The 16067-nt window shown below is 45.9% G+C and overlaps 1 protein-coding gene across 1 annotated transcript in view; it reads right to left on the reverse strand.

Annotated features, from left to right (window-relative positions):
- Nucleotides 1-4751, reverse strand: part of DDO (D-aspartate oxidase) — a 30897-nt gene extending 26146 nt beyond the window's left edge. Inside the window, exon 1 of the mRNA XM_068231293.1 lies at nt 4638-4751. Within this exon, the coding sequence (XP_068087394.1) occupies nt 4638-4639 (2 nt within the window). The 5' untranslated portion in view covers nt 4640-4751. The remainder of the gene's footprint in view (nt 1-4637) is intronic.
- Between the last annotated feature and the right edge of the window lie 11316 nt (nt 4752-16067).

A 16067-nucleotide genomic window follows, 5' to 3' on the forward strand; every position in this document is an offset into this window, starting at 1 on the left:
AGAAAACATTTCTGCTTACATTAGAACATGAATAAAGCAGTTATAAATAAAATGCAAAGTAAGCTCTCAGGGCAAAAAAAGTGTACTTTGGGAACGTATAATTTCTAAATGAATAATAATACTTATGCACAAAAGCAAATATGATATCCGTATGGCATATAAAAAGTAGGAAAACATGTTTTTATTGAATATTATGTCAGGGTTTTATACCGCTTTAATACGGAAAAAAATCAAAGTTGCCGCTGTTGCACCCGCAGCAATGTAGCTGGTAGACCTTTGAAAAACAGTGAAACACAGTCTAAGAACCCTTTCAGTAACTTTTTATTGAACAGTTGTTTGTCCCTAGAACTTGTAGTGGTGTGGCTAGTTTGTTGGAGCAGAGCAAATATTCAGATTATACTTCCCCTTTAAAGGGAACTGAGCACATATAAAATGTATTTTAAAAAAATAAGTGTAAAAGGATAGTGTATTTCCAAATATTAATGATTGAAAGTCCAGAGCAATGGACTGTCACTTTTCTCTTGTTACTGCATTTATTACTATGTTCAGCAGCAGAGCAGGGGGCTGCCATGTTTTTTCCTAGAAGCAGGGGTAGCGACAGCTGATGCTTCCCTGATTCCTCCCATGATCCTCATCATGTGCCTGTAATCTTGTGGCTGTGCAGGAGGGGGGAGAGTCTCCATGGCAATGTGATGCCATCTTATCTCACACTACAAAGAAAGGATTAATTGGGTAAACACAACCAGTTCTTGCACAGAAGCCTGTCCTTCCCCCAAGTGTGAGGATTCATTAGCTGAGGTATGTGTAAAGTAAACAGCAGCAATCCCCACAGAAACACAGAAATTCACCTGTGTGTATGTCCTGGTCCTGTCACAGAATAAGGGGAGGTGGGGAGCCACCATTTACAGGTCAGCTATTGTAATCCATCTGATATTTTGTGGGTAGCTATGGTACTTGGACTGCTACAGGGGAAATGCTTCTTTATAGTCTTGTTGACTCTAGTATCTGTGCAACAGGGGTATCTAAGCTCCAGGCATGGCTATTACTAACAATAGTGCTTGATAATAACCCTGGTTTGTCTACTGGTTACCTGCCATCTGCAACCCGTCCAGATCCAGGCACACATCATCGGTCATCGCTTGCCATGCAGTATTTATCTGATCTGATTCAATTTGCGAAAATGTAAGGCAGGATTCGAGTTGTAAAGATTCCAGGGATTTGAGGATTCCTTGTCCCATCTCTAATCTCAAGCCATCTCAGTTTTCAACAGAAGTACCACATTTAGAGACCTTTTATTTTGTTCTTTGCTCTTTAAAGAGAACCAGAGACGTTGGACAAAAGATTTTATACATACCTGGGGCTTCCTCCAGCCCCATAAGCCTGGATCGCTCCCACGCCGCCGTCCTCCGCTGCCTCTATCCGCCAGTACCGGGTCCCGTACTTTCGGCCAGTCGGCGCATGCACAGTGCATCACTGCCGGTGGACGCAGCCAATTGTACGCAAGAACAGGGACTCCCTCCATATCCTTACGCATGCGCCTCTATACTACGCAGGCGCATGCGTAAGGATATGGAGGGAGTCCCTGCTCTTGCGTACAATTGGCCGCGTCCGCCGGAAGTGACGGGACCCGGTAGCGGCGATAGAGGCAGCGGAGGACGGCGGCGTGGGAGCGATCCAGGCTTATGGGGCTGGAGAAAGCCCCAGGTATGTATAAAAGCTTTTTAATTTTTTTAATACAGTTCGTCTCTGGTTCCCTTTAAGTCTCTTACAGCCTAGGAAAAGACACTATAACTGGGGGCACCATAATGAAAGGCACTATAATTTGGGAGGAACTAGGGGCACCATAATGAAAGGCACTATAATTTAGGAGGAACTGGGGGAACCATAATGAAGGAGACTATAATCTGGGAAGAACTATAAGGGGAGCACTATAATGAAAGGAGCACTAATAAATGGCACTGTGATAAGTGGTGCAGGGACACTATAATGAGAGATGCAAATATATGTGATCAAACTACTGCATCCACTAGTTTTAGTTCAGTGCTGCATAATATGCTGACACAACCCAAAAACACACTTATCATATCTGCCAGTGATGCCCTGACCCCTGCTTATCTGATCAATATATTTCCAATTCATTGATTGTGACTCTGAGCTCCTCTGAGGTACAGTTGGTGGCAAGACCATATATATACTCTGTAAAGTGCTGAACAAGATGCCAGCGCTGACTAAATAAGCATACTAATGAGATGCAGGGGAGGACTGGGACCTTTTGGCCTGGGGGGACAACACAAACTAGAGGCCCGTTTCACGGCATCCCCAGCCCAAAGCCATATCTTTCTTGTGTGCAAATCTTCAAATTGTGATGACTAACAGCCCCAGACACACACACACGCACGCACGCACACACACACTATGTGCCTGATGCCTAACCCCATTTCTCCGCACAATCTACCTGTCTGATGCCTAACCTTAAAGGAGTTATCAGGCTTTTTTTTTTTTATGAAAATAAGTGCTACTTACCCAGGGCTCGTCCAGCCCCAAGCTCCCAGCATGTCCCTTGCCACAGCTCTGCAGTCAGCTGTTCGCTGCCTCCCAGCCCCCGGCGATGACGTCAGGCCGACTGCGCCTGTGTGAGTGGCGCTGTCAATCACCGCCACATGGACCAGAGCGTACTGTGCAGACGCAGAACTACTGCGCTTGCGCAGTACACTCCGGTCCACGTGGCGGTGATTGACAGTGCTGCTCGCACAGACGCAGTACAGGCCGACATCAAGGTCGGACTGGTGCCATTGGCAGGGACTGGGAGGCAGTGGCAGCGAATGGATGACTGCAGAGCTGCGGCGAGGGACATGCTGGGAGCGTGGGGCTGGAGAAAGCCCCGGGTAAGTAGCACTTATTTCATTAAAAATGCCTGATAACTCCTTTAAACAACCCCCCCCCCCCACACACACACACACACACAAACCTACCTACCTGGTGATGCCTAAGCCCACTCCTGCCCACCCACCATACAAACTACTTAACTACTTGTCTGGCACCTACCCCCCCCCCTCCCCGGGTAAGTAGCACTTATTTCATTAAAAATGCCTGATAACTCCTTTAAACAACCCCCCCCCACACACACACACACACACACACACAAACCTACCTACCTACCTACCTGGTGATGCCTAACCCCACTCCTGCCCACCCACCATACAAACTACTTAACTACTTGTCTGGCACCTACTTCCCCCCCCCCCCCCTCCAACTACCTGTTTGACAGTGCCTAACTGCCTGCCTCCCCCGTCCCCTGCCGCCAATCACACCACAAGAAGAAAAAACGTTCCCCCTCAGGCCAGGGTCAGAATGGAGATGATTATCACACACAAAAAAACTCAGAGGGCACTGGCCTGGGCAGAGAATTGAATTTGACAGCAGTAGCAGGCAGGCAGCAAAGTGTGAGTAACTCAGTGACAAGAAGGGAGAAGAAGTACAGAAACAAAATTTATAAAAACCACCTTCTCCTCTGGCGACCTGGACCCAACCTCCTCTATCCTCCTGTCTCCTCAGTCCTACACCTCCTCCACAGCAGCAAGCAGCTATAGGTGGCATCTCTGACTCCAAGCCCCCCAGAGTGTCCGACTCCTCCAGCCAGGACAGCCAGCCAGCCACTCGTAGCCGCAGCTCCAGGCCCCCAGCCCCCCCAGCACAGAAAGCTGAAGAGTGAGACAGCTCACTCCGACGACACCTCCGGCACAGCAGCACAGGGGAGGACTGTGTCCGACTCCTCCAGCCAGGCCAGCCACACGTAGCCGCAGCTCCAGGCCCCCAGCCCCCCCAGCACAGAAAGCTGAAGAGTGAGACAGCTCACTCCGATGAAACCGCAGGGACAGCAGCACGTTGCGGGTGGCAATGGCTCCAGGCGGGGGGCGGAGTCAAGCAGGGTCAACCCACCGGGCCGGAGAGGACCTAAGCTATTTGTGTCCTTGTGCCGCTCACATCCACCGCAGGCGCAGCCACGCACAAGGGCACACCACGGCCGGCTGCCTCAGCCCCTTCTTTGATTGGATACTTCAACTTGCCGGGAAATATCGCGCGAGGTTGCGATCCCCACTGCGAACCTGTCACCTGTGGTATGTCTGCGGCCGCTGCGTATAGCAGCGGCCGGCCCTAATTACTTAAGATTCGGGCGGCCCGGGGGGTCCCCCTGGGCCAGTCCTCCCCTGATGAGATGCTTGCTATCCAGGATTATTACATATGGATCCAGCAAGCAAAAGGTGTGAAGCTGTACACTGCCACATCACACAATAGCTTCCAAAATAAAGACACAGCTCACTTTTCCTTTCATCTGTTTTAGCTCCCATGACATCTACATTGTATTATACATATGCTATTGTTGCTTTGCTATTCATTTTATAAATGAGATATAGGAAGAAGCAGGATGACAGCCTGCATTTATATACAGTACAGGCATCCAGTAACTGCTGCTGACTTATGGAATCCTTTACATTGTGACCTATTTTTTCTATGCATACAGTCTACCTGATGCACGGACGGAATGCTATACATTTTATTTTACTAAATCCCAAAGTATCTGCATTGTCAAGAAATAGGCCACAAGAACGACACCCCCTTGCATTCACCGCACTTACATGACTGCAAGTCACCCCCCACTCGCGCCGGTGGGCTGGACTCCCGTTGACGGAGGCAGACAGCTGACACTATTACCCGCAGCCTCGTCTGTCGCTGTAGGAGACGGAGCATCAGTTGACTCCTCCCAGCAGTATGCGACGCGTCACGAGGTCTTTAGTTTATTTCAACTATACGTGGCGTGCTGTTGCTGTTTCACGCTGCAGAAGCTGACAGATTAGTTAGTATAGCACGTATATAAGGGTTGCCGATTAGTCTATCAATTGCGGTGTCAGTGGGATGGAAAGGGACTGGGATCCGGGCAACTACGTTTTTCTGACACAATAAATGGCGCTCACTATGCAGGACAGGTCATTGTCCTCTGGCGTTTTATCATCATGATGTCGCGCTGGCAGTGTGACGGTGCGCCTGAAAGGCTGCAGATCCCAGATGACTTTTCATGCTATTTGTACATTCTAATTGTACGCGTACTGACACTGCAGTGATGGTCAGTTCAACCTCTGCAAAGTTGTTATAGTTTTGGCTGCCTAAAGCTACTTAAATATTACATTGTTGTAACCTGAAACAATGTTTAGTTACAGTTTGGTTGGAAAAAAAAGACATCTGTCTTTCAAGTTCAACCAGAAAAAAAGAAACCTTGGCAAATATCTGTCCATTGCATATCCCAGTGTATTTAATCGTAGTACATGATAATTGGTTCTAAACAATTTCCAAGCATTTACTATTGCTTTTAACTAGCTAAAATACTAATTTGATGTTGTTTAGAATTTTAGAAAATGATAAATCATATTTAAATTGGTTATTTTTGGTGAAGTATATCAAGCCTGAGTACCCCCTGGAACCATCAGAAGTACCCCCTGGGGTACGCGTACCGCACGTTGAGAACCTAGGGCATATCCCATTTGATCCAGAGAAAAGCAGACAAACTTTTAGGTTTCTTTCACACTAAAATACAGACAATATGATTGCAGTGAAACACCATGCATTTATACTTCAATGTGGCCTTTTACATGTGCCGTGCGATGAATCCTGACAACGACACACGCGGTGCAGGCATAAAGATTATGGACTGTTTGCTGCACTGATGTATCGGCAGTGTTTGTCATATTTCATGTTAAATGCTTCTTAGATTCAGTGGCGTACCTAGGGCATTTGGCACCCGGTGCTGGGTATTAAAAGACACCGTCCCTAAAAAAAAAATGGGCGTGGCCACAACCTGCAGCGTGCTTCGTGGCAAAAAAATGGGCGTGGTCATGACCAGATGAGGGTGGAGCTAACTGTATTTTAAAGTATTAGCTAGTATAGTTGCCCCCAGTATAGCTAGTACAGTTGCCCCCAGTATAGCTGCCCCCAGTGGAGCTAGTATAGTTGCCCCCAGTGAAACTAGTTGCCCCCAGTATAGCTAGTATATTTGCCCCCAGTGTAGCTAGTATATTTGGCCCCAGTATAGCTAGTATAGCTGCCCCCAGTATAGCTAGTTTAGTTGCCCCCAGTATAGCTAGTATAGCTGCCCCCAGTATAGCTAGTATAGCTGCCCCCAGTATAGCTAGTATAGCTGCCCCCAGTATAGCTAGTATAACTGCCGCTAGTATAGCTGCCCCCAGTATAGTTGCCCCCAGTATAGCTAGTTTAGTTGCCCCCAGTATAGCTAGTATAGCTGCCCCCAGTATAGCTAGTATAGCTGCCCCCAGTATAGCTGCCCCCAGTACAGTTGCCCCCAGTATAGCTAGTTTAGTTGCCCCCAGTATAGCTAGTATAGCTGCCCCCAGTATAGCTAGTATAGCTGCCCCCAGTATAGCTGCCCCCAGTATAGCCAGTATAGCTGCCCCCAGTATAGCTGCCGCTAGTATAGCTGCCCCCAGTATAGCTAGTTTAGTTGCCCCCAGTATAGCTAGTATAGCTGCCCCCAGTATAGCTAGTTTAGTTGCCCCCAGTATAGCTAGTATAGCTGCCCCCAGTATAGCTAGTATAGCTGCCCCCAGTATAGCTAGTATAGCTGCCCCCAGTATAGCTGCCGCTAGTATAGCTACCCCCAGTATAGTTGCCCCCAGTATAGCTAGTTTAGTTGCCCCCAGTATAGCTAGTATTGCTGCCCCCAGTATAGCTAGTAAAACTGCCCCCAGTATAGCTGCCCCCAGTATAGCTAGTTTAGTTGCCCCCAGTATAGCTGCCCCCAGTATAGCTAGTTTAGTTGCCCCTAGTATAGCTGCCCCCAGTATAGCTAGTTTAGCTGCCCCCAGTATAGCTAGTACAGTTGCCCCCAGAATAGCTAGTATAGTTGCCCCCAGAATAGCTAGTATAGTTGCCCCCAGTATGAGGAAAGCCTTGAAGGAGGGGTGGCGGGGAGGGGGGCCGGACCCCCCACCTCCCTGACCTGGGTCCCCTCCTTCTGGTGCTTCCCCCTCCTAATAAGCAGCAGCGGGCAGGAGCGGCGAAGAAGACTCACTCACCTGCTCCTGGCGATGGCGGCGGCGCATAGCGTCATCCTCACGCGACGCTGGTCTCCGACTTCTCTGTCACTCACTGTGCTTCTGCCAATCAGGAAGCACAGTGAGCGGTGGAGAAGGGGGAGACCAGCGTCACGTGACGATGACGCTATGTGCCATCGCCTGGAACGCAGGAAGGAGGTGAGTAAGTCCTCTTGCCCGCTGCTGCCCGCTGCTACTAATTAGGAGGGGGAAGCGCCAGAAGGAGGGGACCCAGGTGAGGGAGGTGGGGGGTCCGGCCCCCCTCCCCGCCGCTTTCCCCGCCACCCCTCCTTTCCGTGCTGCTTCCCTCTCCTGTCCTGCACACAGTGCACAGGCCTCTGTGGGAGGCCTTGATGACACCCCCTGGGGCGCCCGACACCCGGTGTGGGGCGCCCCTTGCCGCCCTATGGTAGGGACGCCACTGCTTAGATTTAAACAAATTCACTTAAAAATGATGTTCTAAATAAGATATTGTACTATGAATTTTACATTTAATAATTAGCAATTGTAAAAGGTTGTTTCAAAAAGATGGTTACAAATATGTTTTAAAAAATTGAAACATTGGAAACATGAAGATTGAAAAAAAAAAGTGTTTCACTTACCTGGGGCTTCTGTCAGCCCCCTGCAGCCATCCTGTGCCCATGCCGTTACCATAGGATCCTCATCCTCTGGTCCCGCGACTCGGTTTCACTTTCTGCAGTCACCATCCACTGCGCCTGTGTGCTTCCTTGGACGTGCTCCCGTGGTCAGGTGCATCCTGCACAGGCGCAGTAGAGATTTTCTCTTACTGCGCCTGAGCAGGACACTCCCAGCAACTTGAGCGGGAGCGAGAATGGGCACGGCTAGGGACGCGCAGTGGCTGTCATCTTGTAAGTTGGCGGTAAAGAAACAGAGCCGCGGCGGGGGACAGGAGGATCGTTTGCTAATGTCACGGGCACAGGGCAGCTGCAGGGGGCTGTCAGAAGCCCCAGGCAAGTGAAACTCGTTATTTTCAATCTTCAAGTCCCCTTTAAAGAGCTTAATAGAAGGCAAACATTTCTAACCTTATAGAGGGTCATACTGTACCACGGAGAGGGTCACCAATGGTTAGTGAATTGTGGAGTGTACACTTACAGTCATGTGCAAGGCAAGCCCACACAGCACAAATCATGTAAAGCCCATTTTGGCAGGATTAAAAATGATTGTCAAACCTTCAGTAGCATAGTAAAAGCCCAATAGCTATAGCAGCTGCTATGGGGCCCAGGTGGTACTTAATGTATTCAAAATTCATTTTCTTGTGTTTCTCCGCCCTTCACTTTGTCTCAGTGCCCATGAACTATGTGCAGTGTTGATTGCATAAGAAGCACCTCCATCTGAGGGCCCCATGAAAGGTTTGCTATGGGGCCCCATAATCTCTAGCTACGCCACTGGTAAAGCCCCATGTATCTAATTTGAGGAACATGTACAGTGTGTCACAAAAGTGAGTACATCACTCACATTCTTGTAAATATTTTATTACATCTTTTCATGGGACAACAATGAATATATGACACTTTCATACAATGTAAAGTAGTCAGTGTACAGCTTATATAACAGTATAAATTCCTTATTCCATCAAAATACCAACACACCTAAGTGAAGAATGTCAAAATTCTACCAAATTAGACATTTTCGCTCCCCGGGGTCACGTTATGCATTAGTCTTACAAGGTCTCAGATGTGAATAGGGAGCAGGTGTGTTACATTTGCTATCACTCACTCTCTCACATATTGGTCACTGGAAGTTCAACGTGGCACCTCATGGCAGAAAACAATTGAACGTGTGCTACGCGGAACCTAATGTGAGGCAAGGCTTCTGGTAGCATTGGGCTCCTGTTGGCCCTTTCCCCTATTCAATTTACACAAGTTGTCCAGGACAGCACCTGTTACTGGATGTGGTCACCAACCCTGAGGCTGCATTCACAGTGGGATGTTGCGCAGCTGCATTGTAAACCGTTATAACGCAGCTTACCGCACTGCAATGCTAATCCTATGGGACGTTTAGAGTGCCATGTTAGTGTCGCATTGTAACGTGCAGCGTTACCTCTAAACGCACGTTACAAGGTACAGGAAAGCATACTTTTCATTGCCTGTATGCTTTACTGTACCTACTGTATGCAACGGTAACGCTGCATTAATGATTAAAGTGCGTTACCACCTTTTTTTTGTGTTGCGTTGTAATGCTGCGTTATGACTTTAATTAAATAACAGAAAAAAACTGCGCCAGCCAATTTACAAGAGAGTCTAATTGAGTATTCGCTACCACATATCCTATAGCAGACTTCCAACGTTGTTGTGACAGCGCTCCTCTGATGGTCTTGAGTAGATGAAATGTAAGCATCTCGGGCATCAGAGCCCACCAATAACGTTCCCCTGGTTTGCAGCGGCACCGGCGTCCCGACACTCCGCTCTCCTCCAAGGTGATCGTCCAAGCTTCCCGCTACCCTCGTGACGTCAGCGCTCCTGGGTCCGCCCTACGCGTTTCGTCCAATGGACTCATCAGGGGCTGACGTCACCAAGGGCGCCGACGTCTTTTAAAGTGCGGGCTCCTCCCCTCCAGACTCGGGGGTGAGACGCGTCATCGCGTCCAACTATCCGCATTACAACCGCGGAAAAAACGATGTGTGTGCCCTCCATCTATTGCGTCAGTTTAACCGCGTCTAGGCCGCAAGTCTTTCCGTATAGATTCAAAATATGCCATCTAGTGGAGAAATGGCTAATTGTATGACTTCCATTACTAACAGCAGGACGCAAATATTATTTTCTTTTTTTAAAAAGATAGGCTAAAAGGAACCAAAATTAAAATATTTAAAAGCACAAAACCGAAAAAAACGAAAACCGAAAGAACCAGGCTGTGGCCCCCCTTGTTATTGGCAGGCTCCATGTCCCCCACAGCAGAAATCATTTTAATACATACATTGTCAAAATACAATGATCCCTAACCCCTGTTTACATAGTTAGGGCCAACATTAGTCCCAACTCAGACAGGAGGAGAAATCTGTGTACCCCATTTGGGTCATTACATGTACCCATGGGTCTCACTACCCATCCCAACTCTATGATGCTTATTAATGTGATGCTCTAAATGACCCCCCAAAATGTATTCTAGGGACACAAATTTCTCAGAGACCTCAGACTCTAGATATCAGTGGTGATGAAACAGTTCAAATCGAACTCTACATTCAGTCCTCTGGGCGAAGAGGATTTTAGATTAAATATCCACCTCCCTTCCGCTTGGGAGATATCCCGCACCAAACTGGACCCCCTCCATCTTTTAACATGGGCCTCAACCCCCATAAACCTAAGGCCAGCTGGATCTCTGTTGTGATACAACCTAAAATGGTTGGAAACACTATGTGTGGCCAATCCCTTAATTATATTGGCCACGTGTTCCCCAATTCTCTTATGCAGCGACCTGGTGGTACGGCCCACATACTCCAGATCGCACGGGCATCTCAGTACATAGATCACTCCTTTTGTCCGGCAGATGATACATTGTTTAATTCTATGTTGTTGATTGGTGTTTCTGGCCACTAATATATTACCCTTGCAGGGTTGGGCCTCTTTACATCCCCTGCAGTCCCGACACGGAAAAAAACCTGTTTGTCCCAGAAGATTGGTCAAAGTACTCTTCGGGGGATTTAGAAAACTGGGGACCAATTTGGATCTTAGATTCGGTGCTTTACGGTATATAAACCTAGGTTTCTCTGGGATTTTCTTACTAAGTGTACCGTCCAATTGTAGAATACGCCAATGTCTGGCTATTATGGACTCAACCTCTTTGTGTTGGTAGCTATAATCCAACAGTAGGTCAAAATCCCTATTTTGGTTATTTGCTCGTATACTGTTACCTATAAGCTCAGATTGATTATACCCGGATATCACTTCCACCAGTGCTTCAAGCTCTCCTCTAATATAGCCTTTATCAACAAATCGTTGAACTAGAATTTGACTTTGCTCCCGGAAATCTTGCACATCCATGCAATTCCTTCTGATCCTCATTATCTGCCCTTTGGGGATATTATTCAGCCACCTTTTGTGGTGGCAGCTATCCTTGGGTATATACCCATTTTTGTCAGTGGGTTTGAAATATGTCTTAGTCACCAGTTTATTGTCCTGTTTCTTGATGACTAGATCCAAAAACTCAACTTGTTCGCAAGCCTGTTGAAAAGTAATTTTTATAGGTCCCCAGTGGCCGTTCATAGTTTGACAGAAGGCCCCCAATTGATCTTTCGTGCCCCTCCATATGAAAAATAGATCATCGATAAATCTATGCCAGCTGACTACCTTATCTGCCTGATCTAAATTCAAAATTTCCCTCTCCCATTTATCCATATAAATATTAGCCAAGGACGGAGCAAACTTGGCTCCCATGGCACAGCCAGTGAGCTGTAAAAAATGTTCCTGTTCATACCAGAAATAATTATGGGAGAGGGCAAAATTTAACAGTTCTAAAATGAATTCAGTTTGTTCCGCCTTTAAATCAGTATCAGCGGTTAGAGCCTGTTTAACAGCCATCATTCCTTCCTGATGTGGAATGACTGTATATAGGGACGTAACGTCCCCAGTGACCAATATGTCATCCTGAACAATAGAAATTGATTGCATTTTTTGTAATAATTGCTTGGTATCTTTAAGGAGATATGGTAATTTCCTCACTACTTCTTGCAAAAAACAATCCACATATTCACCCACCCTTTGTGTGAGTGAGCCCACCCCACTCACAATGGGTCTACCCGGGGGTTGTGTTTGGCTCTTATGTATCTTTGGAATATAGTATATGACAGGGAGTCTCGGATTGGTAGGTAACAGATACTTAAATTCATTTGTAGTTATAAAAGTTTCCTTCTCTCCTCGAACTAAAATTTCTTTTAATTCCTTATTATATTCACAGGTGGAGTTTTTTTTCAATTTTTTATATGTTGTGGAATCGGCCAGAAGTCGGTGCATTTCCGTTTTATATTGTTGACTATTAAGTATTACCAGGCCTCCGCCCTTATCGGCCGGTTTCAGAACAAGATCCTTATTCTCAGGGAGTTCCTGGATCCGCTGATTAACATCCTTACTGTTCCTCAACTTCTTCACCTCCAGTTTCTCTAAATCCTGAAGGACTGCCCTTTTAAACGTCTCAATTGTGCCATCTTTAGCATTATCCTGAGGATTAAACAACGATTTATTTTTAAGGGACGTGTGGACAAACAGCGGGGGTGTCGGGTTGGCTCGTGAATTTGGGCCCTCTTTATTTAGAAAATATTTTTTCTGGTTTAGCCTCCTGACATATTTGTTTATTCCCAGGTAGACTTCAAACTTGTTTAAGCTTTTAGGGGGGGCATAGTTCAATCCCTTATCCAGAAGTTTTAATTGTGGTCTGGTCAAAGGGACCCCACTGAGATTGAAAATACCACCCCCTATCTCAGCCTTTTTCTGTCTCTCTCTTCTTCCTCCTCGAACCCCTCTCCTGTTCTTTTTTGTCCACCTTCCCATTCCTCCTCCTGGTAATCTCTCTGATGTTCCCACCTGTTCCTTTGGCCCAAGCCTAAAAAACGGTCATTCAATTCTGTAAGCTCATGATATCTATTTTCAAGGGGTATCTCTGTAAAGTCTCTAGGGTCTCCCCCTTTGGAACGGGGGTTGCTAATATTTCTTTGTCTCAAATTGTAGAACTGTTCCCCATGTCTAAATGGGGGTGGGGGGCGACTCCTATTCAGGGATTTTTTGGGGGAATTTCTTATTTGAGGGCAAGGAGGCGGCGGTCCGCCCCATGCCCCCTTCGGAGTTCCAGCTCCAATCATCCTATCAGAATCCAATTCTCGATGTCTACCATTCAGACTCGGGAGATACGTGGGTCTGGGGACTAGACTTGCCGCAACCTCCCGGGGTGGACTCACATTAGACATTCCAAGTCCCCCTTGTGTAGTTGTGGGTTCTGTTGGTTTGGGGGCTTGTTCTACTTGCCATCTATAAGCTTTTTTAGCTTTATATTCCCCCCAATCATTACAGAACCTTTTTTGTCTAATTTGTATATTCTCCTTTTCAGTTCTAGTGAGTTTCTTCATTAATTCACCCATAGCTTGTTTATATGATTCTCCTTCCTTAAAAGGTTCCATCACAATTTTAAGCTGATCAATTTCCCCTTCTAAACGATCCAGCCTGGCCTGTTTCCTTCTAGACAGAATTCTCAACAGGTCTACCCCACTTTTGTTTAAAAATTCACCCATTTCTTTGTCATTTTCTTCACTATTTTCCCCATCAATAATCACAATGTCCCATCTATATTTTTTGGGTACAAGGTCCTCCTCAATATATCTCCCCAAACTAGCCTGGTCCCACCACGCTACCTGCTCCTTTAACATTAAATTGTGTAACCTTTTGAAATTCTCCTCAAGTAATTCCACCTTAATATTAGTGGGTTCCTTAGAAAAAATTCCCGCTAGATCAATATCTGCCCTATCTCTTAACGTAAATGCATCCATATTAGAAAAAAGTTCAGTGCAGTCACCTCTTAAAATTACAATAATTGTAAACAATATAAAACGGAAATGCACCGACTTCTGGCCGATTCCACAACATATAAAAAATTGAAAAAAAACCCCACCTGTGAATATAATAAGGAATTAAAAGAAATTCTAGTTCGAGGAGAGAAGGAAACTTTTATAACTACAAATGAATTTAAGTATCTGTTACCTACCAATCCGAGACTCCCTGTCATATACTATATTCCAAAGATACATAAGAGCCAAACACAACCCCCGGGTAGACCCATTGTGAGCGAGGTGGGCTCACTCACACAAAGGGTGGGTGAATATGTGGATTGTTTTTTGCAAGAAGTAGTGAGGAAATTACCATATCTCCTTAAAGATACCAAGCAATTATTACAAAAAATGCAATCAATTTCTATTGTTCAGGATGACATATTGGTCACTGGGGACGTTACGTCCCTATATACAGTCATTCCACATCAGGAAGGAATGATGGCTGTTAAACAGGCTCTAACCGCTGATACTGATTTAAAGGCGGAACAAACTGAATTCATTTTAGAACTGTTAAATTTTGCCCTCTCCCATAATTATTTCTGGTATGAACAGGAACATTTTTTACAGCTCACTGGCTGTGCCATGGGAGCCAAGTTTGCTCCGTCCTTGGCTAATATTTATATGGATAAATGGGAGAGGGAAATTTTGAATTTAGATCAGGCAGATAAGGTAGTCAGCTGGCATAGATTTATCGATGATCTATTTTTCATCTGGAGGGGCACGAAAGATCAATTGGGGGCCTTCTGTCAAACTATGAACGGCCACTGGGGACCTATAAAAATTACTTTTCAACAGGCTTGCGAACAAGTTGAGTTTTTGGATCTAGTCATCAAGAAACAGGACAATAAACTGGTGACTAAGACATATTTCAAACCCACTGACAAAAATGGGTATATACCCAAGGATAGCTGCCACCACAAAAGGAGGCTGAATAATATCCCCAAAGGGCAGATAATGAGGATCAGAAGGAATTGCACGGATGTGCAAGATTTCCGGGAGCAAAGTCAAATTCTAGTTCAACGATTTGTTGATAAAGGCTATATTAGAGGAGAGCTTGAAGCACTGGTGGAAGTGATATCCGGGTATAATCAATCTGAGCTTATAGGTAACAGTATACGAGCAAATAACCAAAATAGGGATTTTGACCTACTGTTGGATTATAGCTACCAACACAAAGAGGTTGAGTCCATAATAGCCAGACATTGGCGTATTCTACAATTGGACGGTACACTTAGTAAGAAAATCCCAGAGAAACCTAGGTTTATATACCGTAAAGCACCGAATCTAAGATCCAAATTGGTCCCCAGTTTTCTAAATCCCGAGAAGAGTACTTTGACCAATCTTCTGGGACAAACAGGTTTTTTTCCGTGTCGGGACTGCAGGGGATGTAAAGAGGCCCAACCCTGCAAGGGTAATATATTAGTGGCCAGAAACACCAATCAACAACATAGAATTAAACAATGTATCACCTGCCGGACAAAAGGAGTGATCTATGTACTGAGATGCCCGTGCGATCTGGAGTATGTGGGCCGTACCACCAGGTCACTGCATAAGAGAATTGGGGAACACGTGGCCAATATAATTAAGGGATTGGCCACACATAGTGTTTCCAACCATTTTAGGTTGTATCACAACAGAGATCCAGCTGGCCTTAGGTTTATGGGGGTTGAGGCCCATGTTAAAAGATGGAGGGGGTCCAGTTTGGTGCGGGATATCTCCCAAGCGGAAGGGAGGTGGATATTTAATCTAAAATCCTCTTCGCCCAGAGGACTGAATGTAGAGTTCGATTTGAACTGTTTCATCACCACTGATATCTAGAGTCTGAGGTCTCTGAGAAATGTGTGTCCCTAGAATACATTTTGGGGGGTCATTTAGAGCATCACATTAATAAGCATCATAGAGTTGGGATGGGTAGTGAGACCCATGGGTACATGTAATGACCCAAATGGGGTACACAGATTTCTCCTCCTGTCTAAGTTGGGACTAATGTTGGCCCTAACTATGTAAACAGGGGTTAGGGATCATTGTATTTTGACAATGTATGTATAAAAATGATTTCTGCTGTGGGGGACATGGAGCCTGCCAATAACAAGGGGGGCCACAGCCTGGTTCTTTCGGTTTTCGTTTTTTTCGGTTTTGTGCCTTTAAATATTTTAATTTTGGTTCCTTTTAGCCTATCTTTTTAAAAAAAGAAAATAATATTTGCGTCCTGCTGTTAGTAATGGAAGTCATACAATTAGCCATTTCTCCACTAGATGGCATATTTTGAATCTATACGGAAAGACTTGCGGCCTAGACGCGGTTAAACTGACGCAATAGATGGAGGGCACACACATCGTTTTTTCCGCGGTTGTAATGCGGATAGTTGGACGCGATGACGCGTCTCACCCCCGAGTCTGGAGGGGAGGAGCCCG

Source organism: Hyperolius riggenbachi, chromosome 4, assembly GCF_040937935.1.
Source record: "Hyperolius riggenbachi isolate aHypRig1 chromosome 4, aHypRig1.pri, whole genome shotgun sequence".
Classification (NCBI taxonomy): domain Eukaryota; kingdom Metazoa; phylum Chordata; class Amphibia; order Anura; family Hyperoliidae; genus Hyperolius; species Hyperolius riggenbachi.